Source organism: Varanus komodoensis, unplaced genomic scaffold (assembly GCF_004798865.1).
Source record: "Varanus komodoensis strain SLA01 unplaced genomic scaffold, ASM479886v1 scaffold41, whole genome shotgun sequence".
Taxonomy (NCBI): domain Eukaryota; kingdom Metazoa; phylum Chordata; class Lepidosauria; order Squamata; family Varanidae; genus Varanus; species Varanus komodoensis.
Window position 1 is genome coordinate 7,206,312 of NW_025335954.1, and position 23,081 is coordinate 7,229,392.

The following is a 23,081-nucleotide window of genomic DNA, read 5'->3' on the forward strand; positions in this document are numbered from 1 at the left end:
TATAAAACAAATAATTCCACCACATTCAGGGCAAGTTATACCTACCCAAACAAAACCTCTTCTCCATACTAAGGCCTTGGAACCTGTAAGGTCCATTGTATCTGTTGGGGAGTAATGTACAAACAGAAGGAAGACTGTGGAAAACAGGATAAGTTATCATGTGTCTCTTTGAAACTTATAATCCCCGCTTCTTAACAGTTCTGGGTGTTTTTTAATATGTAGCTTGGTCCCTGCTGCCAAAGTACTTACAGTGTTCCCCAGAAAACTTCAAAGAAAACAAAAGGACATGGCCAAGATGTGGATCCTGGAACAGGGATGGGGAATATGTCACCCTTCACGTTGGGATGGCAGGTTCCAGAGTTGCTCCCCAGTGACTAAGCCACCGAGGGCAGATGGGAGCTGCAGCCCAGCAATGCTTGGAGTGCTGCTCAGTCCATCAGCTGCATCGACACTCTAGACCAGGGGTCAGCAACCTTAAACTTTCAAAGAGACATTTGGACCTGGTTCCCACAGAAAAGCAAACACTAGAAGCCACAAAACCCTTTTGACATCTAAAACAAAGATAACACTGCATATATCGTTTTTCACTCTTTATGCTATGTATAAAAAAACTATAGTGTGTTGCATCTCCATCCGGATATTTTTCAGCAAATGCTGTGTGTTTATTCTGGAAATGTCTTGCAACATTTTGTTGTTGTTGCCAATTTCTCACCACATATTAAGCATACTGGTAAACCAGTCTCTTCAGCAGTGAAAGCAAATGAATCTGCCCACATACCATTAAATGTTCTGTTTTCTTCTGAAACTTTTCTTTTCTTGGATGTATGCATGGTTGGCCTACCGGGGGTCAAAAAGCTCAATAAATCGTGTGCCGGCGGGTGTCGCACATTGGCGGTTGTGACACATATTTTGAGCGACAGGGAGCCGCAGCAGAGGGATGAAAGAGCCACATGTGGCTCCGGAGCAGCATGTTGCCAACTCCTGCTCTAAACAAACATTTGTTTCAAATGACTCAAACTACCTGAATCCTGGGTTGTTGTGAGGTTATTTGTACAGCTCAGTCTGGGATCAAACTGCAGCGCCGGAAGGCCATCTAGCTCCACACTGCGTCCAGGCAGGACCATCCAGGCTGTCGTGTGTCACAAACTAGTTGAAGAACAGAACGGGTAACTTCCATGATGGTGCCGCCAAAGCGAATCACTCCGGATGACAAATAGGCAAGGCCAGTTACAGGTCTCTCCCTAGCTTGCAGAATGACACAGGCCTGACATACTCATGGTTCACTCTCACCCTCTCTCCCACACACCTCCCACTGGGTTTCCGTGCTTTCACAGCTCCACAGTAAGCAGAAATTCAGGTGAGCAGCTGCTCGTGAGTTCCTGCAAGCCATGGGCAAGTTGAAGAGAACGGGCCTGGTTGGGAGCACGGTGCAGACACAGCCAGCTCTGGAGCTAGATATTAATAGATGCTGCTGGCTGCCCAAGCTCAGCTGCTGGACTTTGCCAGTGGTGGAGGAGATCAAGGAGAAGGGGAATTGCTCAGGACCACAAGGCATCTCGTGGCACGGTAAAGATTTAGCGTGGCATTGGCTTTCATTCTGTTTATTGGATTGTGCAGCAAATGAGGGCGTCCTCTGCTGGGCTGTTTCCTGTCCACCTATTTCCTCACTTTCTAACTTTTGCAGATAGCTAATTCCTAGTCACCTTTGGGAGTAGTTTCTAACTGGGCCCACCAACTCTGCTCAGCGCGAGGCACCTTTCTTCTTCCACGCATCCCATTTGGACCACTGATGTCAGGGCTAATTCAGCCTTTCTGATTGCTGTGCTGAGCAGGACCCACGGCCGGGCGGATGGGCGGGGGGATGGTCACCTCTAAGGGAGTGACAAGGCCCCGTTCCATATTAATACTCGCACTTGCGCGATCCATCACGTATTGATTTTTAATGCACGGTGAGAAACAATTTGCTCTTAGGAGTGGCAGAGGCATGGGAAAGCGAGATGCAGATGGGGTTCTGCATCCTGCTCAGGGAGGGCAGAGCGAAGGCTAGACAAATGACCTGCGGGGTTGGTGACGCCCCTCTGGGCTTTTGTGGGCCATCCATCCACCCGGCTGACAGAGCCTGATTCTGTTTGCCCTTGTCCTTCATGACTTCAGGCCAGGGAGTTCTGAGGAAGAAGCAAGGAAGAGCTTCTTCAGGTGCTTAGTGGCTGCATCTTGTTGGCTACTTGCCAGATCCCCTGGACTAAGATGGTGGCTCAGGAGCTTCAGTTGAGCTTGACCTTGCTATGAAGTCATTTGAGGGAGGGACGGGGAGAGATTTCCTGCTTTGTTTCCACCTCTGTATGCTGTTTAAACAGTGCTTATGGGAGAGATGATATTCTTGGATGCGCAGTGAGGCTGCCGTTGTTGCTCAACAGATTCTTAAGCCTGTTTCCTCAGAGAAAGCAGTTTGGTAGTCCCTGTAGCCTGCTTCTCCTTGGAGTGATCCATGAACAAGGGTTGTTGTTTTATTTTGTTAGGAAACAGACTATTTCTTGACTTCCGTTTACCTTTCACACCTTTCACATTTTATAAATTAAGGATTCTACGTACACACATACCTGTAAGTCCAATAAACTGAATGGGTCTTATGAGTAGATATACATGGGACAGCTTTCACAGTCATTTCATGCCTGCTAAATCAATGCAAGTCCACCACGTTCCATCCATCTAACTTTCACATGCTAACACCCATTGGTGTCAGACCTGTTATTTTAGGTTTGCCCCTTTCATGTGCTAGCCTCAGAGCTACAAACTTTCAGGTAGCAAAAGGTCCCACTTTGCTAAAACAAAGACCCTAACCTTGAGAAGAAATTCCGGGAAAGGAAGAATCTACTGAGGCCCACAATCTCTGACGCCAACTTTATTTGAAGCTAGAGCGAAGTCAAAAAAATGTGTTTACTGCCCAGACAACGCAGTAACTCACATTCAAGGGTTGATAATGGCTGTTGTTGAACTATAGGTTGTTGAAATATGGGTTGCTGCACTGTCGGAATCCAAAAACACTAACAAACCATGGAATAATCCGCAACAAAGCATGGGTTCTCCTTATGGGTTATTTGTGGTTAACAAGCTGTCATTTTTTTAGTGTGGCTCTAATGAAGGCAGGGAGCAGCAGTGAGGAGGCGCAGGCCCAGGGTGTTCATCCGCGGACTTCTGCTGCGCTTTGGGTCAGCAGGTTTCCAGCCATGCCTACCCTCGATGCCAACCCTGTGGCAGTCTCAACACTGCCGGCTTCCAAAGCTGGTCCTACACGTTGGCACAGGAAGCTAAAGTCTCCAGCTGAAGTGTACTCTAATTCCTTATGTTTCAGCCCAGTAATTCAGCCCAGTGATCAAATATCAGATTAAAGCTTGTTTCTTACATTTATCACAGCCCCCATAGCTTATTTAAGCCGGGGCAGGATCTGACAGAGAGAGCAGCCGCTGTGAATATTCAGGCCATGCTGGGTTGGCACATGGTTGATCATGAAGTGTGAACCAGGGGAGGTGTCTTTGTTGCTGTGGCTAACAAATCATCCACACTCCATGGGCTCCTTTGGTTGATTAACCACAGCAACAACCCACCCTGCACTGAATTTGCATGTCAGGACAGACTTCCCGCTGTGGCTTGAATTGTCACAACGGCCATTAGCATGCTCCACAATAAGCCAGGCTGGGCTGCAGTGGCAGTGCAAACGGGCATATGTGAGGCTAGATCATCTGTATGTTCCAGGAGAATGTTAGGTTACCAGAGTACCTTAAAGCACCACTTGTTTCACATGCCACTATTTCAACACTGCAAGTTGGGGATGGTATTTTGTGTATCAGATGTGCATATACTGCATTATCTGGATGGTTTTTGTGGAAATTGTGAAAAAGCTGCATCAGGCAGAAGGGTGTGTACTGCTCGGTATGGTGCTGTGAAGGCTTATCTTTTCACCAATGTGGCTACTTAGCCACTGGCTGTGACTTCCCTTATCATGCCTGCCTCATTAGAAGCTGTTGGCGCCACCTTGTGGCCAAAATCGAAATTTTGAAGCCATGTTGATGCCCCACAAAGCCCAGATGGGTATTGCCAAGGGAAGCCTTTCTGGGCCTGGACTTGCCCACTACCTGGAAAACACCCAAACCTAAGTCAGGCCTAGCCTGAACCTTGGCAGTGCTTTGGTGCCTGCAACAACATTGTTTGAATGTTGACATTTGTCTGGATCAGGTTTAATGGACAGAGGATCAGAAAGGTGGCAATTCGAAGCAGCTGGATAATGCAGCACAGCTGTTTTCTAATTTGGAAGTCCAGCTGAATAAACTCAATCTGCCCGAGAGAGACAAAATCCTAAATATCATGACAAAAACCTTCCACAAGTTCTACACCAAGGGTAGGCTCTCTTCCTGCCACTGTACTTCTTGCTGCCAAGCATGCCACCACACCAACTTTTAAAAAATTAACCTGTGACATAGTTTTCTCCAGGTGCCAAGCACTAAGGGCTCAAGGGATTTTAGTGTGTTGGGGGCTCAAGCCTCCCCTCTGCCTTGCCCTCAAGACTTTGGGGCAGTTGACTCACCCTTTGCCTTCCTTCCCATGGCAAACATTTTATGCTGGTGCCACGGAGTTGCTCAAATTACCAGAAATGCCCATGGTCCAGAAGGGTGGCCTACCTTTGTTCTACATAGTGAATCTGGGAGCTGAGCAGCTAATGCTCCTCATTACTAGCTGTAGTTACCAGTTAGCAACCTGAAGATCTTTCTTCTTGCATTGTTCCACCACTGGTCCTTTTGCCCGTCTTCCATCTCCATCTCCAGCAGGTGAAACAGAGCCACTGAAGGGACTGCAGGATGGGGAAGAAGCACACAGTGCCTGCTTACCTTTCTCATGGCCTCAACAGAATTGGAATGGACAGACAGGATACCAGATATGGTAAGAAGTCCCTGAGATGGGATGACCCAATGCAAAAAAATGGGAATTCAAGCCCCAACACATCTGGAAGGCAGCCAGTTGGGAAAGGTTCGGCTGGCTCATTTGCCTACCCAGCCCTAATTACTACAAGAATGTGACCCACTGATGAAGACCACTTGACATGTAGAAAAGCAGAAGCCAAGGCACAGCATCTCTTTCAACCTGAAGTCTTCGGAGGCATTTTGGGGGCCACAACCTCACGGTGCATGGGGCGGAAGAGAGCCAGGTCCAAGTATCAAAGCACACAAGGATGGCTTAGCTTAAAGCTCTTCCTGCCAGCAACTGTGCTTTAGGAAAGGTCTTCAACCTTTCAGAAGGCAGGAGGTGGCATGCATGAGGAGGAGGATGGGAAACCACCAGCTGATCGGAGACGGGAGAAGGGCAGTGAGGCCAAGGGAAGAGGTGTGGTCATCTGAGGAATCTCAGAGAGCTGGACTGGGAGCCTGGAGGGCCAGACCTGGCCCCTGGGCTGGAGATTCAACACCCCTGATTGGGAGGTAGAGTATTAGCTCATTGCAGCGGGAAAAGGCAGTTGCTGGTTCAAGCCAGGCCCAGCTCTGTTCACCAAGCCCGTATCTGCACCGGCCAAGCACACTTGGCTCCTTGGCTTGAGCATCACTGCCGTTGTGAGTCACAGCTCCCCTTGCCCCAGATTAAGGAAGAAGCAACTTAAATAAATTCTGTTAGTTTTTAAAAATTTTATTTATAACAATATCTTTTTTTAGTTTTTTTGTTTTGTTTTGTTTTTAGTTGTAAAGTAATCCGGCAAAAATTATTAAAACATTTGGCTCCCCGCTCCCACAAAAAAAAAGGCTGAGGAGACCTCCTTTCCCTCCCCCCACATGCATGTAATTTCTACTATAAAAGCTAGTTCATCTTGTTTATTTGTTTTTGATCTGTTTTCATCTTTTAAAAAAGCATGTTGGAGAGAAACGAAAGTTGAAACAACATTGAACCTCTTTCCAAAAAAGCATGACAAATTGTAGTCATGGAGAGAGGAGGGATAGGATCAGAAAAGGGGGCAGAGATGGGATGACTGCTGTTACTTAAAACTTGTAAACTCTGTTTAGTCTGAGATGCAGGTGCTAAAATAAAGTGAGATACAGTCAACGTAATAACGTCCCCACCCCTTACACCCCCCCGAAAAAGAATAAAGATTCCCAGAAATAAAATACTTTCAGAAATATGGTTAGTGTGAAGGGACAGGGTCAGGGAAGGGTGTGTGGGTGGGTGGTGGGGTAGATTAGACTCTTATTGGTGGAAAAAATAGTTAAGGCGTTGCAAAGAGAAGATGTGGCTGGCTAGATGCAGTGAAAGAAAAGGTGCTTATTGGCAAGACATGCTGAAGGCTGCTGGAAGAAGGTGGTTTGCACTCAACGGGATGTGGACAGGACATCTACACCAGTGGTTCTTAAACTGTGCCCCACAGATCAGGCACACATGTGGCCTTCACATGGCCCATGACGCCATGAGGAGCAGAAGAGAGGAAAGCACCCCTTGAGCGGCCAGCAGGGCAGAGGCCCATGAAATGTCCCCCGTGACTCCTGCACTCCTCCTGGACTGCACACTGAAGAGGAGGAGGGAGCATGGGAGGCGTGGGAAGCAACTGCCCTGCCTGGGCCTACTGCCAGCCTCTGGGGAGCCTGCTGCTTAAGACATCATCTTTCGGCAGGCCTCTGTGCTAGAGCTCCCACAAACCCTGAAGACAACTTGGAGGGTTCCTTAGGCAAAGCAGCTGAGGGATTTCAAAGGCATGTAAGTAACTTGAATGAAAATGCCCATGGAGGTTTCAAACACATCCAAAGGTTACCCGGTGTAAAGTCTGAAGTGAACTGGGGGCAGTGGGTGCGGGGAGATCCCTTTTCAGCTAAAGATCTGAGCAATTCTGAAGGAAGCCGAAGGGTTTTGATAAGATGTGTGACATTTCTTTGGGGGTGGTTGGGCAGCAATTGAACATCCCCAGTAAAGATCTTTCTCTCCATCCTCAGAGTGTAACTTTCCAGGTTGGGGCTATAATGGAAGAAATGATGGGGTTCTGCAAAGAACAAGTCAAACTAGGGCCCCCCAATGCATTGACATTTAAGAATCACTGGTGTATGGAGCAGGATGCCATTAGTTTTCCTAGATCTGCATTAAGATCTTGTCCAGCTACTATTATAGTGTGGTCCACATCATCAAACCAGCATCTTTTCCCCCCTGTGCTTGAGAAGAAACTGAATTTCTCTCGTGTACTTGGATCCAATCCCCACAATCCCCCCTCCATCATCGCCTCCATTGACTTCTCCTCACATTTACAGCAGGAGGGGGCCTTCCCCAAGCAGCTCTCCCATTTGTTCATCAGCGGCACCCAAGAAGGGTGTGAAATTTATTCCAAGTTTTTAAAAGGCTGGCAACCTACAACAGCCTACACAGGAAGCAAAAGTGAGTTGATTTGTGCAGCGAGGAAAAGGACACAGCCAGGTTAAGACCATGGAGCCCTTCAACCCAAACTAGGGTCATCTTGGTTTCTCCCCCACCTCCCAATGTTGCCTTTAACTCCGTCCACCCCAAAGTCCAGTGACAGAGATTCAGCGGCTGGTAGATGAAAGGGAATATACAGGTAATAATACTGCTCACATATAAAAGTAATAATCCTTCATTTGTACATTTATACAGTATCTCTTGCTCCCCCATCCCCTGCCCTCCCCAACCCCATCTTGTCTCTTTCCGTCTGGTCTCTGTCTGGGCGGGTGGCCCATGCCCCCGTGCCCTATGCCAAGGGGTTGCCGAGATCGTCATCTGCCCCTCTTGACAGGAGCTCCCGCTTCTCGTCTGTGCTGGCTAGTGAGTTGCGGCTGTTGTGGGCGCCCATGTAGAGTGTGGCGTACACGGGGTTGGTGAAGTTTGTGGGCTGTGGGGGAAGGAGAGAGAGAGAGAGAAAGGGCGTGAGGGACAGCCAAGCAAGGGGAACAGCTGGCTTCTCAGGGGCATCTCCAGACCTTTTCCCTGTGCCATGCTGCCTCCCGCTCTCAGTCTTAACTCCAGCACCTTCCCAGGAATCCCTGCTCCATGCTCTCCCATGATGTGACTGCATTCCAGCTAGCCTGTCGTGTGGAGAGGAAGGTGTGACCCTCCTTTCAGCTCAGGACTTGGCAACTTTCGTAGCCATGAGGCTAGCAAGAGGCAATGCTCCCTGCCTTGAGGGCTGCCCTTGAAGACTGCCTGGAAGCTGCAGCCAATGCAGAACACAGGGTGTTGCCAGAAGCATCACACTTCACCCTGTGCATGGGTTTTCTTTCGCCTTCCAGGAACAATCTAAAGCACGGGTCTTGAATGACACTGACCAAGATGCCTGGGCCTGCATAGCTTCTTTGGGGGGGGGGGGCAAGGAGCAGCTTGGGGTCCTCCAGCGGCAGCCTTCCACCTTAGTCAGCACAGACAGTGGAAAGGACTGCAGCTGTTGCAGGTCAAGATCTCTGGAGACCCATCCCTGCCTTATGGCTGGCCTCCTTCCTCATGCTCGCATCTGGTTATTCACAAGACCAATGGAGAGTGCCTTTGTTAAAAGCTGCCATCGTCTTTGGGTAATGCTCAGAACACTGGGAGCCCATGGTGCAGGGCTCACTTTCACCGGACTTTGAAAGCCAGCGCTGTAAATGGCTTGGCAAACCACAGTTCAGTGGGAACTTGCCTGGTTAGTGCAATCACACAAGTGGCAAAGCACTCTGGTTCTTCTGGCGTGAGGAGGAAATATGCAAGCCCATGGTCTGCTCAGGATTCTGCAGCCAGGGCTACCTCCGCATGGGGCTGCGTTGCTAGTGAGTGCCCTGCAAGTTACTATATTAAGACCCTCTACATTGCCTTTGAGTTAGGAAGCCTCACACAGAGATGCTCTGCAGGGTGACAACCTCATCCAAGCACACAAGCATCTCAGAGGCACATGCAGGCTGGCTGCCCAGATCGTTGGGACAGAGCCACCCCCCCCCCCGCAAATAAAAGGAGGATCCCAGGAAGGGCCTGGGCTCAACCTACAGGCCTTCCCCATAGCAAAGGCCTTGCAGCATTCTCTGGATCCCATCGGGTCTCTTTCGTGGACTCTACTCCCTTGCTTCTCTCCTCCGGTCCATATGAATGGTCACCCGCAATTTTATCATCCCTGCCAAAAGGCTTGCTGGACTCCCTTCCCTTCCTCACTCTCCTGGAGTCTTTCTCCAAGAGAATCTCGGGCAGCCTTCGCACATTTGCCTCCCCACCCCTCTTCCAAACCTTGTCAGGGTCTAAGGCGAAGTCGGCATCTAGCAGCTCCCCCACATCGTCTGTGTCGGGGTCCCCTTCATACATCTTATAGGTGGGGTTGCCGATCTCCACGTTCATGGCACCGTTGGTCATGCGCTGGTGTTGGAAACCTTTTGCCCTGGGGATGGGAAAGAACAGACATGAGCAGAAGTCGGCAAACGTAAGATTTTGGGGGAGAGTTACACAGTATCGCAGGTAATGCGAATGCCAGGCTTGACTTTGCCCAGGGGGAACTTGCTGGAGGAACTTGCCAGAAGGGTGGGGTGCAGATCTCTTCTGCACCTGCAGGGAAAGAACCGGTGGAAGGGGAAATTTAAGCACCCCTTGGCACCCTGTGCCCAGAGCTCCAAAAGGAACACAGGGAAGCAGAACCGTCGGTTTCTCTTGTGCAGCATAGTCTTGTCTTCTCAATGAAACAGTGTGGCATGACCTACTTTGCATTTGGGCAAGAGATTTAAAAAGAATGATCTCCAAAGGCGGCAGATGCATTGCCCAGGACCACTCAGGGAACCTGTTACGAATCTAAACGTGCCACGAAACAAGGTAACTCAACAGTCTTCCCAGCGCACGAGGAGGCCCCCACCACTGGAGACAGATATGCGATGTGCAACAAGAGCTGGAACAGGAGTAGCCCGAAGAGTGGACACAGTGAAGAACTTGCCTGTGGAATGAAGTTTTGTATTTATGCGCGCACGTGTGTGTGTGTGTGTGTGTGTGTGTGTGTGTGTGTAGGTCTCTGTTGAACATCCTGCCTTGGAGCTGAAAGCCCCCCCGACCCCCGTGCCCAGTTCAGGAGACAGATGCAGCCCTGCAGCAGCTGTTTCTCAGAGCCTTGCTCACCCTTTAATCCGTTTCTTGTACCACACCACAGCGCCTGCCACCAGTACCAGCAGCAGCAGCAGCAGGATCGGGATGACGATGGACACGGTCCCTACAAGAAGGCAGAGAGATGCTGGTCATTCCACGCTCTCAGGGCAGAGCAAACACTCAGGCCGCTGGTCTCCTCTTCTAAACATGGGCACAAGCTGCCCATGGAGCAAGGGGCTGCTCTCCTCCCCAGATCCAATGGTGGGCCATTGTGGTGCCATCTCTACTTTCATTCTGGTCCCAAGCAAAGGCCACCCTCTCTTGCAGATTTTACAAAACCTGAATTTAAGAAATGATTGTGCTTACTCCAACAAATTTCCTCTCCTCTTCCCCCTGTACTTATGTTTATTGTATACTGTTATCTGCTTAGAGAGTCCTGTTGGGCTATTGAGCAGCGTATGAACTTGAAAGTAAGTACAGTGGTACCTCAGCTCATGAACGCCTCAGTTCACAACCAAATCGAGTCGCGAACAGAAAATTAGGAAAAAAATTTCCTCAGGTTGCGAACTATGCATCAGGTGATGACTGCGATCGCACTTGTCTTCCCTGCACAAGCACGCCCGCAATCACGCCCATCTCCCCGCCCCCACAGCACACCCACGATTGTGCCCATCTTCCCTGTGATTAAAAAAAATATTTACAGAATGGATTAGCCTTATTTACACTGAACCTTATGGGGAAAAGTGACTTGGGTCACGACCAATTTGGGTTGTGACCAGAGTCCTGGAACGGATAAAGTTCGTGAGCCAAGGTACCACTGTAAGAAGGTAAGTAAGTGAGCAGGAAAAGCCCTGTGGGATCAAGCCAAAGATTGATCTAATTTTGTTCCCAGACCTCTGTTGTTTCAGTACCCCTGTATGGACAAAAGTCTCCTGGCCAAGCTGGCCCCATCTCACACCCATCGAAAACACATGGGCACAAATGCCACAAATGGATTCCTACAGCAATTGCCCATGATCTCCTTTCCCCAGTCTACGTACGGTTGCTTGGCTGCTCGCTGAACACTGACTTCTCGCAATGATCCCCTGTCATATCTGATGTGCACCTGCAGAGCAAGAAGCAAAAGAACAAACAGAAACCAAGTGAGCCTGCCACATGGGCACTGTGGCCATGGAACAAGGCCAGAAAGCTCCTGGGAGCAGGATTGGCTGCAAGGTTTGCTCAGAGAGCAAGGAAAGGGATGATGCTGAGAACTGCCCTGCACTCAAGAGATTAGCAGCCAGTTCTGTGCTCGGCTTCCACAAAGCACTGCAGAAACAGTGGGCCTCGGTCACTGTGCTGGATTCCCAGCAGGTGGGAATTGCTGCAGCATCTTTCTCATGCAGAGCCCATGTCGGAAAAAAGCTGGCAGAGCCATGCAAGGGTGGAGCACGTGGGCCACTTGAGTTGTGCCCAGGTCAAATACAGCTGGGAAACAGCCAGCATAATGAGTTTCAGGAGGCAGGAAAACAGAGCAGCGAGGACCACTTTGAAGAATGACATGTTCTTTTTCTACACTCTGAGACTTGTCCTCTTGTTCCCTTCTGATCACGTAAGTGCACAACAGGGAAATGATGTGATCTGGGGAAACAGGTTGTCTGTGAGCATGTCTGTCTAGGAATGGGGATGGACATGGATGTTAGGGAATTGGGGCTGCATGTGGGATGAGCCTCCAGCAGCGCAGCCACCATGGGGAGCTGGCAGGCGTGGCCCTCCCTTGCTCCATCTCCCCTCCCTGCTCACTGGCATTTTGGCATCGCTGTTTCGGCGTTCATGGTGCACGTGCCCCCGTTCAGGCAATAGTTGTTGCAGGTCAGGCAGCTGGGGGCCATCCGGCCGTCAGGGCAGCTGTGGATGGAGAAGAGAGATGGCATCAGGGAGCGCGGGTGCCCTTCCGCGCTGTAGGTGAAATGCGAGGAGTTGCAAGCCCAGCCTGCCTGCCCTGTCTGCTACCCGGGAGTCTGCCTGTGCCCGAAGCTGGAGCTCCAACAAGCTGGGAGTCCCGCCTTGCCATTCCTACTGCCAACACAACTCCTCCCCAGCCGGTCAGAGATGGAAGCGTGGCCCTTTTAACATGCAGAGGGGCCTTTACAGGCTCTGCTGTTCTCTGTCTTGTTGCACTTATGGGCCGGCCACTACAATCTCTCTCTTTTAGGCCTGCTGACCAATGCTCAACAGGTGGCTGAGTCAAAGCCAGAAGCCTGACCAAAAAAGGAGAGTTGAATTTGAGTCAAGCCTTGAACATCCAAACACACAGAAATACAACCTAGGCTGTGCCAACCTACTGCCCTGGCTGAGATTCCAGATTTAGCAGGTTCCTTCTAAGTTTTCTAAGGCCAGATGCCACCCACCCACCCATCATTGGTTGTAGATCCACTGCAATTTTTGCTTGTCCTCTCCTGCTGAAATTAGCTTGTCAGCACTTCTTCCTATTCCATCAGGCCTTACTTCCTCCTCTTTCAGGACAAATCTCTTCCTGTGGCTGCCCTGGGAAGCCACCGAGGCTAGCGAGAGCTAAGACAGGCCTGGTCTTAAAGAACAGCTCATCATCCTTTGATCTGCTTTGCCTGAAGCACCAGAAGTGTGCCTGGCAACATCTCCAATCGCACCCGTGCCCCCATGCAACTCTCCTCTGGCCCTCCCAGCAGCTACTGATGCCTGCGCTCCAGCTTCCCTTGCCAAGTGGGTTGCACTACCCTTCTCCAGAGGCCTTCACGTGCAAGAGCCCTCGAAGCATCCCCACCCGCTGTTGCTCAGACCCGCTCCCTGCTCCCACGGCCAACCCCCAGCACCCACATGCAGGTGACGTTGCCGGTCTGCTTGTTGATGGAGCAGTTGCCCTTCAGGCAGCGATCGCACTTATTATGCTGGCAGCGGTCGCCGTAGAAATTTGGCGGGCAACGGCACTGGTGAGTCCCAGAGGCGGTCAAATGGCACACACCGTTATTCTCGCAGTAGTCCGAGCACAGGCCTGAAGGGGGCGGGAAAGAGTGCCATCAGTCTGAGACGGGGGCTATCTTGCATAGCAGGGCCTCAACTAGCGCTCTGCCTTATCCCGATGTTTGTTAAAATTAAAATAAAAAAACTCACTGCTAACTCACTTATGAACCCTTCTGATCTCCATCCTATTTTATTTATTTATGTACACTTTTAAAACATTTTATTATGTACATGTAATTGTTAAAGTTTAATATCAATATATTTTTTAAAAAATCCAAGTACCCCAATGTGTGAAGGTTAAGCTGGCCTTTCCCAGTGGGTGTCCTCCAGATGTTTTTGAACTGTGATGTCCATGATTGCTGCCCCCTGGCAATGCTGGCAGGGGCTGATGGGAGTTGGGAGTCTAAACATCTGGAGAGCATGACACTGAGGAAGACTAGGTTATGTGGAGCTGTCCCCCTCAGCCTGGCAGGGGGGAAGGAAGGCACAGAGACCCATGTCCGGGATGGCCTATGTCCACACCACAAACAACTGGAGGCTCCCACTGAGAAAAGGAAGGTCTGTGAGGCAAGCACAGGTCCAGAGCAGCTGCTCCACCAGCCTGGAAGCCTTTGCAGAGCCACTGAGATCCGCTCTCCCCCCATTTGCAGGCCACAGAGTTGCGGGAGGGACCAGGTCTGTGTTTTTCAAGGGAGAAGGCAGACAGACTTAGCACCTCCCTCACCAGCACTTCTTTCCCCCTCCGGTATTCCCCCAGAGTGGAGTGGGCAACTTGCAGCCCTCCAGATGGTTTGGCCTACAACTCCCAGCATCCTTCCTTACTAGTCATGCTTGCTAGAGCTGATGGGCACTGTAGTCCTGAAGATTGCAAATTTTTCCTGGTGACCCAACAACAAGGGTCAGTTATCTAGGGTTGTATCAGCAGGGCATAAGGGAGTCAAAAATATAAAATAAACCCCCGCCAGAGGTTCAGAATGTGTAAAAGATAAGCCTGGAGCCAGTTGTTTTGGCACCAGAAGGGCAGGTTAAGATAACCATGTACAAAAGTAACAGCATGTTTTCCACACGTTTTTCTACATCTAATCAAGGCAAAAAGCTAAACATATAAAAGCACTGTCCATAGTGGCTGTGGCAGCTGGTCTTGACTGAAGATGGGCTCACTTTCTATTGATAGTGTGCAATTACCATAAAGAATCTTTTTTATATGAAATAATTTGCAGGTGTTGCCTGTCCCACAACCAGACAATGAAGAGGGACCTCTTTCCTTTTGTTCACAACAGTCCCAAGCACCTGGAGGGCAACTGGAGGGCACCCACAGGAACTGTTGCCCTCCCGCGCATCATCCGAATGCCTTCAGGCTGTTGTCCGGTCATTCAGATGCCCATCAGCACAGGTGATGCTGCTTCCCTGGCTCTAGGGAAAAGCTGATGGCCACCAGCTGCAAGACTGTGGGAATGCCCCACTTCCAGATGTTGGCTGGGGCACAGAAGGCAGGTGGTGTGTGCATGTACAAGAGAGACCCCTCCCTCCAAAAGGCCCCCAAGTTCAAATTGGGGTTCTCTTAAACAAACTTTTGGCTCAATGTTGATGGGGTCAGAAAGACTGCTGAGGCCCAGCATGGCTCATCGTTACAAGGCATACGGGATCAGCTGCTCGGTCCAAAGCTCCCCCTCCAGCCAAATCCTTGGTTGGGGGCAGCACATAGCCAGGAAACTCCTCCCACCCCCCCGGAAAACCCTTGGGCCTCCCTGTTCGCACACTTGCTGCGGACTCCAGACCCGTGATGCACTTACGGAATTCACACTTGTCGCCGGTGTAAGCAGCTGGGCAGCGGCAGTTGGCCTGGTTACCCTGGTTAACCGTGCAGCTGCCGTTGTTGAGACAGTAGTCTGCGCACACCTGCTTGTTGCACTGAGAGCCGGTGAAGCCATTGGGGCAGCGGCAAGTCGGCATCCCTGGGGTGGGAGGGAGAAAGCAGAGCTCTTTAGCAGGGCTGGGAGAGCAGGGGGAGAACAAGAGAACAAAAGGCAACACTGGAGAGCATCTGGAGAGCAGGAGAGCATCTGGAGAGCATCAGGATTGCCTGGAGGAAGTCGCCTGGCTTGGAGGATGCCAAACTTGCAGCTGAATGTACGCAGCAGCCCCCTGGAATCAGCCGTCCTGGGCATTTCTTGGACAGCGCTGCTTCCATCCTTTTGAAAGGATGGGAACTTTGCATGACAAGAACTCACACAGAATCTTTGGGTGTCAAGGATTTGAGCTTGTTGCAAAACAAAGTTGTCCACTGAAATCAAGGATCAATCTTTAGCTGGGAACGAGGACTCAAATCAGCATTAGCTGGGACCTGAGACCACAGAAATATGTCTGGGTGTTACTCTTGAAAGCTCCCAGCTAGCCACAGATCATAGCCCCTTTGCACGGGTTTGTCCTCAAGATCCAGGTTGAACACAGCTCTCCTTCTGCATTGCTGAACTTGCCCTACTCACCAGATAAGGAAGCGGCACAGGTGCCCCCGTTCTGGCAGTAGTCGGCACACTGGTCGTGCTGGCACTTGTCCCCACTGTAGCGGGGCTGGCAGCGGCACTTGGGCTGCTTGCGGGCATTGAGGAAGCAGCTGCCTCCGTTGAGGCAGACCAGGTCACAGGTGTCAGTGGGTGGGACTTTGAGAGAGAAAGGGGGGAAAGAAAGCAGGCAAGTGAAACACTTCTTAGTTGTGCTGCTGCTGCTATCATCATCACCACCACCACCACCACCACCACCACCACCACCACGCTTGACATATTTCAGAGCAGAAGAAAATAGTGCCCTGCCCTGAGGAACTTCCAATCTAAAATTCAGCATGGTGGAGTAATTGTAGAAGGGGAAGGGCATACAGACAAGGGTAAGCACAGCAGTAACACTTGGCCATTCCAGATGCTTAGGACTGGAACCTGGAACCTTCTGCCTCCAAAGCTTCAACGCCACTTGCGGAGTCTGGTCCCAGCGATGACAAGGCAGAAGGTGGCCAGGCTGCATCTGAGAAGCACCAGTGGTGGCTCACAGAGTCAATGCCTGGCGGCCTCCAACAAGCAGAAGGGCCTTAAGAGGAAGAGCCGCTGGTGATGAAGGCGGGAAACCACCATCCAGCCTGGGCAGGGGGGGATGAGGGTGCACATACCAACAGGCGAGACAGTCGGTGAGGGGATGAGCACGCAGTTGCCATTATCCAGCCTCCTGCCGTTGGGGCAGGTGCACACGGGGCCACTGGGGCTCAGGAGGCAGAGCCATTCGCATTTCTTCCTGTCGCATGGGTTGGTCACTGGAGAGGAGAGGCACCAAGAAGGGCGAGTTCAGCAGAGAAACCTCTCTCTCTACCCTCTTTGGACAAAGCAGCTGGCAGCCCCAAATTCAGGGCATCTTGCATTCTCAAGCTTCTGAACCGCCTTCTTCCCACCTGGTCTCTGCGCAGCCCCTCCACTATCCAAGCTTGGGCCTTCCTGGCACAGAGTCCACTCCAACCATATTTCTTCCATCAGCCAGCCATCATCTCCCCTTATTATTAAACTACAAACACCTACAATCTCATGCCCAGCCCACAAGGTGCCTGCATTGATCTGCCTGGACTGGGGCAATTCCACTCAGGTGAAACCAGGTTACTGCATGCAAAATTGTACCTGGAGATCAGTGCAGAAGGCACAAACCCAGTGGCTTGTCTGCCCCTCGCCCCTGCTGGTCTGCAGCACTTTTAAGCCATTTCTAGAAAGCCTTCAATGATGAAGTCTGCTACCTTGTTATACTGCTTGTTCTACAGCAATATAAAACCAATCTTATGGCACCACTTTTCATTTCTCACCACTTAACTTTATGGCTTTTTTGTCCTTTCCCCTACTAGTCAATATATTAAAGGCATTCTAAATACAGTGGTACCTCGGCTCACGAACACCTCAGTTCACAACCAAATCGGGTTGCGAACAGAAATTTCCTAACAATTTTGCCGCAATTTGTGAACTTCGCATTGGGTGACGATTGCGATTGTGCCTGTCTCCCCCGCAGTACGCTCGCGATTGTGCCCATCTCCCCACCCCAGTGCACTCACGATCGCGCCCATCTCGCCCCCCAGCGCACCCATGATTGCACCCGTCTCCCCGCCACCTCCAGCACAATTGCTGAGGGGGGTGGGAGATGGCCGTGATCTTTGTTGTTCTTTGTCACTTTGCTTCAATTTTTTGTGAATAAAAAAAATAGTTACAGAAGGAATTAACCTTATTTACATTGAACCTTATGGGGAAATTTGACTTGGCTCATGACCAATTCGGGTCATGACCAGAGTCCTGGAACAGATTAAGTTTGTGAGCCAAGGTACCACTGTATCTTCATCTGCTGTCATGCCAAACCACAGTATGTGCTAACCACAGTTTACAACCCAAGCCATGGGTTAGGACTGCATGTCTGCTTCCTCCCCGCCCCCAACAATTCTCCTTCTCTGGTGTAGATCCCCTGAGAGCCATGCCTGCAGTTGCACATTCAGACACTGCATGAAACCATGGCTTGTGTACCCATTTTGAAATATGGATCCTGATTTTCTAACCAATTGCAAACCACGAGTTGTCTGTGTAGACATCAAGTCAAATCACAGGTGAATTTTATCATCTTTAAACAATAACTCTGTTTGCTCACAATTGTTTTCTGAATGTTTGGTTCCAGAAAGACAGTGTAGAAATGCAATAAATTAAAAAAAAAAACAAAAACGCAGATTCAGGACTATGAATACGTCTGTTTCCCTAGATCTCTTGCATACCAGACCCAGCATGGAGGTCCTAAGCCCTACCATGGGATGCACTACTAACCATCGGGTTGCTTGTACTGGTGGTAGAGTACCACATCGGTGGCGTGGTTGAGTCCGGCGGTAAGATTGGTGACAGAGCCGTGGCCAAACTTGTGGATCTTGAAGATGTGGTTGTTGATATAGGTGACGCCATAAATGTAGTCCTCGAAAATGTCAATGCTGAAGGGGTGGCTGAGCCCTATGATGGGAAGGAGTGGAAGATGGGTCAGGAACTGGCTGCAGAGCTTTGCTAAGGACCACATGCCTGTGGATACTGGAAGAGGCTGATTGTGTGATATGTTTGTCACTGGGCAGAAACAGACGCTGCAAGAAAAAAACAACAGCTCCACTGCCTGGTGCTACGGAGAGGCCAGAGATCAGGAGTGCGGTGGGATGAGCAGAACAGATAGTCCCCCTACTCTGAAAGAAGAGCCCACCCATTCACTGGGTGATGGTATCTTAGATTGCATCCAAACAGCTGCATTTCCCCACCGGTGGCACTAGTGCAGAAGTGGGACGAAGAGAGCTCTCTGGGAAGAAGTGCCAACCGAGCAAGGGGGTCCAGTAGCGCAGGTGCTGATTTGGGACTGTCTGGTTGTTTGGGCGAGTAGCAATCACCACGCGCGCTCTTTTGCAAAAAGCAAAACGCAAAAAGCCAGCATGATTCAGCATAGGCTGGGTTCACACAGCATGGTAAACAACCCTGCACTGCTTTCATGGTGCACAGACTGAACTTACCCGTCGGTCAGTCATGGGGTTACCAGGGTAGTGTGGTTTCTGTGCTCCCTGCCCCGCCATGCCATCTTGGCCACATGTCCCAACAGCTCCCGTGAGTGAAATTCCTGTCCTTTATCCCTGCCTATGGACTGCAGCAGACCAATCAGAAGGAGGCTGCTGCAGTCCATGGGCAGGTCCCACCTCCCCCTCCTGAATGTACTAATCCCACCAAGCAGAAATTTCAGAACTGGGTTCAGATGACACTAAAGGCCTACACTGGTTCAATTTCACCATGGCTTCTCGTGTCATGCAAACCTGTCCACACAGAGAGAGTACCCATTTCCCATTTTTAACAAATGTACCTTTCTTGCTGTCAATGGCCACCACTGGGTCAGTGCCATTGAGCCGGATGCTGCCAATCACAGAGAGCTTAGCATCAGCCCAGTACAGGCGCTCATTATGGTAATCGACAGCCAGACCTGCAGGTAAACCATGTGGGCAGGTTTAACAAGTAATCATGCAAAAGCTCTAACAACGTCAAGCACACTCGCTCCTTTCCCATCATGGATGCAAAATCTTATTTATTTACTTATTTATTTAAAATATTTTTACCCCACCCTTTGCACAAGCCTTAGAATGGCTCACAAAATCTTGACCCCAAATATTCCATCTTTCCTCCTCCTTTTGTTCTCCTGGTCCTTGCCCAAAAGTTCTACACTCCTGGGGGAAAAAAAATCTGCATCTTGCATCGGCAAGACTGCAGCTCTACTGTATAGTGCAGAATGCTGTCCCAGACTCAGTCCTTGGCATCTCCATCTGAGAGGGTCTCCAGCACATGGACGAAGGAAGGACTCTGTCCCTGACTGCCTAGAGAGCTGCCCCATGTCACCACAGAGTGGGGTGCAGACCCACAGCCTGCGGGACTCTTCCTGGAGTCTCCATCTGGCCTTCCAGAGTTCCCCAAAAGGGCATGCCCCCTTCCCCCATAAAACTCACCCTCTGATGGTTTCCCATTCTGAAAGGCTGAGAGCCAGTGTGGTGTAGTGGTTAAGAGCATGGGACTGGGACTCAGACGACCTGGGTTCTAGTCCCCGCTCAGCCATGGAGCCAACTGGGTGATTTTGGGCCAGTCACAGACTCTCAGCCCAACCTACCTCACAGGGTTCTTGTTGTGGGGATAAGATGGAGGAAGAGAATGATTTAAGCTGCCTTGCGCCCTTTGTAGGAAAAAGGCAGGATATAAATCGAATGAATGAATGAATGAACGAACGAACAAACAAACAAATAAATAAATAAGGCTTGCTGCCTAGACAGAAAAGCTTCCAGCTACCATTTCCTGGTGCTGTAGACCCTTTTGCCATCAGACCCCAAGAGCTTTTCCAAGATGGAATTTCCTCCACAGGTTCAACACTCCTGCCAGAGACTGTTCTGGTGGGCAGCCCAGGAGTCAAACACTCCACATCTGGCAAGCACCCATGTTCCTGTGTGGGGAATGAGCTCAGCGTACCATGCCTGCAAAACCTCTGGAAGCCCTGACCGCGCTGCTCAGCACCAGTGAAGACTGAAACTACCTGTGGACCAGCTCACCTGTGGGCCACTGGATGTTGTCCTGCACAAGCGTCTCCCTTTGGGTCCCGTCCATCGCTGCTGTCTCAATCTTAGGGTGGTTCCCCCAGTCTGACCAGTACATGGTGCTATAAAGAGAAACAGGTTTCATGACCTAAGAGGCAGAGCACATCGGGAAAGGAGCAGGTTAACAGGTGCCCAGGCCCATCTTACCCTCGAAGCGGGTCCACCACGATGGCGTGTGGCTCATCGATCATGCCTGAGATCAGCGTCTTGCGGTTCTCGCCCTTCATCTGTGCCACTTCAATGACATCCCGTCCAGAGTCTGTCCAGTAAATGTTTCCAGCCACCCAGTCTATGGCAATGCCCCGTGGCATCTTCAGCCCAGAGATCTAGCAGAGGACAAGAAGCAAGGTGAGTGCTCGAGAGTCCAGGCATGGCCGTTTGCCCGCTGCAGTTTGGGTTCCAGGTCCTCAGCCTGGCTCCCCCTCGGTCACACGTCCTCAAGAATTCCTCCCAGCCACCTACATTTAGGTGCGTGACGCCACCGTCGATCTGCCGCCGATTACGATTGGAGGCACTAGAGCCGGCAGAGGAGGGCAGTTCCCGGCAGGAGATGCGCCCGGTGTGCCAGTTGGTCCAGTAGATCTTGTTGCCCTTGACATAGACATCCATGGCAGCGATGCGGACGTTCTCGTCCCCTTGGAAGGCAGGTTCATAGGCTGAGTTGGGGTTGAAGAGGTACATGCTGCGGATCTTGTTGTCATCAGCGATGTAAAGTATCTGGTACTCTGACCCTGGAAGGCAACCGACAGAACTCTTGAATTGATCATTAGGGCCCCATCCACCCATATATACATTTATGAGCCTCTTTTTTAGGGCAATCCCTATCACAAACAATGAAAAATACATGCAGCACTAAGACACCGTATACACACTGCCCACAGTGGAGTCCTCAGTAAAATACAAGCTGAAGTAAATGGAAGTCTAAAAGCCTTGAAAGCCTAAAGCCATGGACCCTGGCAAACCTCGACCAGAACAAGGAGCTGCGACGGGGAAGGCCCTGTTCCTCATGGCTACCAAGCCAATTGCTCTTATGTGGGGACTCAAGTGCCTATCACAAAATGAAGGCAGACTGGAGTAGGTGGCAAGCAGTCCTTTAAGTAACCCAGGACCAAATGATGTAGGCTTTTAGAGGGCAATAGGAGCACTTTGAATTGGACCCTGAAAAGCACTGACACCTGGTGTAATTGGTACAGAAGAAGTGCCACCGGATCTGGCTGCCTGGTATCTACCAGTACTCAAGTGGCTGCTTTTGGTACCTTGCATTGTGGTTTTTATATTGCCCAACAGTGGAAGATTTCTGGACAGTTTACAGCAGCACATGCAGCGCAGCGCAGCACAGCACAACACAGAAATTACCCTATAAAATTTAGAAGCCAAATTTAAGCAGCTATGACAGCTAACAAAAATTAAATCACAGCTGTTATACAGCTGACACAATGCTCACCCCCATCATAGAGGACAGTCTTAACCTTACAGCAGAAAGACAACAGATCTGGCACCAAGAGGGTTTCAGTGGGCAGCCCGTTCCACACTTGGGGAGCCACCACTGAGAAGGCCCTCCTCCTTGTTGCCAACCAAGTCTCTTTCAGAGGTGCAATTAGAGGCAGGCCTCAGATCTTGATTGTAGTGCCTGAAGCAGACTAGAGCTGGGAGAAGTGTTCCATTGAATATTGATGTTCCTAGCTATGCAGGGCTTTAGAAGTTGGAACCAGCACCCTGAACCAGCCTGTGGAGTTTCTTCAGTGGTGGGCAAAAGGCAGAGAGAACCCCTGGCTTCAGAGACTCCCACTGAGATTTCCTCAGCCAGACCACGGCTTTTGCTACCATTGCCACCACGCTATCCCAGCGTCATGCCTAGCTCTGTCCTGCTCGGACAAAAAAAAAAGGACTGTGTTTTTCAGTGCAAGGAGGCAGCCTAAGAGGAGCCGGAGATGTTGTCCAGACAGGAAATGGAGTTGTATGTCATGATAAACAGTATCTGTCAAACGGCACATGCATATGTACGTGTATGTACACATGTGTGCACATGCATGCATACACGCACCCCCCAAAGCTGCAGTGCCTCTGGGATAAAGCTCCCCTAGCGAAGCTGCTGGTACCTTCTGCCTTGCACATCTGATGCGTCTTCATGAAGTTCTTGGCACATGTGCACATGTATGAGCCTTTTGTGTTGTTGCAGAGCTGACTGCAAACCCCGAAGTTTAGGCATTCATTGATGTCTGCACAGAGCAGGGGAGACACAGAAACAAGGTTATCGGATGCAAATCTCAGAAGCTGTAGACAAATCTTAGTCAAGAACTTTTCAGAGACCTGGAGGCAGCATTGTAAAATGATTCTTTCCTGAAGTACTCAGTTTCCGCACACTCTCTGCTGAACTTCCTAAAGTAATTCAAAAGCAAAAACACCCCAGAAGTACAAGATTTGTACTTCTGTCAGTGAAAGGTATGGCTGCTACAGTCACCTGGAGAGCAATATATGCCTCTCTTCTTCCACCCTCTGCATATCTATCTATCTATCTATCTATCTATCTATCTATCTATCTATCTATCAATTTATATCCTGCCTTTTTCCTACCAAGGGCTCAAGGCAGCTTACATCGTTCTCCTCCCCCATCTTATCCCCACAACCACCCTGTGAGGTAGGCTGGGCTGAGAGTCTGACTGGCTGAGCGGGGACTAGAGCCCAGATCGTCAGAGTCGCAGTCCTGTGCTCTTAACCACCACACCACACTGGCCCTCATCAGCTGCACATGCCCCCCCCCCACAACTATCGTCCTCTTTAGTTCTCTTTAGTTATTTAATGTACTCAGACTCTGCTCTGCAATCCTGGAGGGCTCCCAGAGCTGATAATAATGGCAGGAATGTCCCAAGGGAGAAAAGAGGGAACTCAGGGC

At 50.3% G+C, this 23,081-nt stretch overlaps 1 protein-coding gene across 7 annotated transcripts in view; it reads right to left on the reverse strand.

The window, feature by feature from the left end:
* Nucleotides 1-5,841: 5,841 nt before the first annotated feature.
* The window catches only part of LRP1 (LDL receptor related protein 1), a 405,127-nt gene continuing 387,887 nt past the window's right edge, over nucleotides 5,842-23,081 (reverse strand). For 6 of the 7 annotated variants that reach the window (XM_044443325.1, XM_044443324.1, XM_044443322.1 and 3 more), the window contains 15 exons: nucleotides 22,288-22,407; nucleotides 20,651-20,919; nucleotides 20,336-20,514; nucleotides 20,144-20,250; nucleotides 18,919-19,035; nucleotides 17,862-18,038; nucleotides 16,193-16,333; nucleotides 15,522-15,695; nucleotides 14,829-14,990; nucleotides 12,892-13,066; nucleotides 11,839-11,943; nucleotides 11,097-11,161; nucleotides 10,090-10,180; nucleotides 9,220-9,367; nucleotides 5,842-7,864 (listed from right to left, as the gene is read on the reverse strand). In XM_044443325.1, coding sequence (XP_044299260.1) covers nucleotides 7,724-7,864; nucleotides 9,220-9,367; nucleotides 10,090-10,180; nucleotides 11,097-11,161; nucleotides 11,839-11,943; nucleotides 12,892-13,066; nucleotides 14,829-14,990; nucleotides 15,522-15,695; nucleotides 16,193-16,333; nucleotides 17,862-18,038; nucleotides 18,919-19,035; nucleotides 20,144-20,250; nucleotides 20,336-20,514; nucleotides 20,651-20,919; nucleotides 22,288-22,407 — 2,171 coding nt within the window. In that variant the 3' untranslated portion in view covers nucleotides 5,842-7,723. Of the gene's footprint in view, nucleotides 7,865-9,219; nucleotides 9,368-10,089; nucleotides 10,181-11,096; nucleotides 11,162-11,838; nucleotides 11,944-12,891; nucleotides 13,067-14,828; nucleotides 14,991-15,521; nucleotides 15,696-16,192; nucleotides 16,334-17,785; nucleotides 17,788-17,861; nucleotides 18,039-18,918; nucleotides 19,036-20,143; nucleotides 20,251-20,335; nucleotides 20,515-20,650; nucleotides 20,920-22,287; nucleotides 22,408-23,081 lie in introns of all 7 variants that reach the window. The other variant, XM_044443327.1, reaches the window with a different exon arrangement.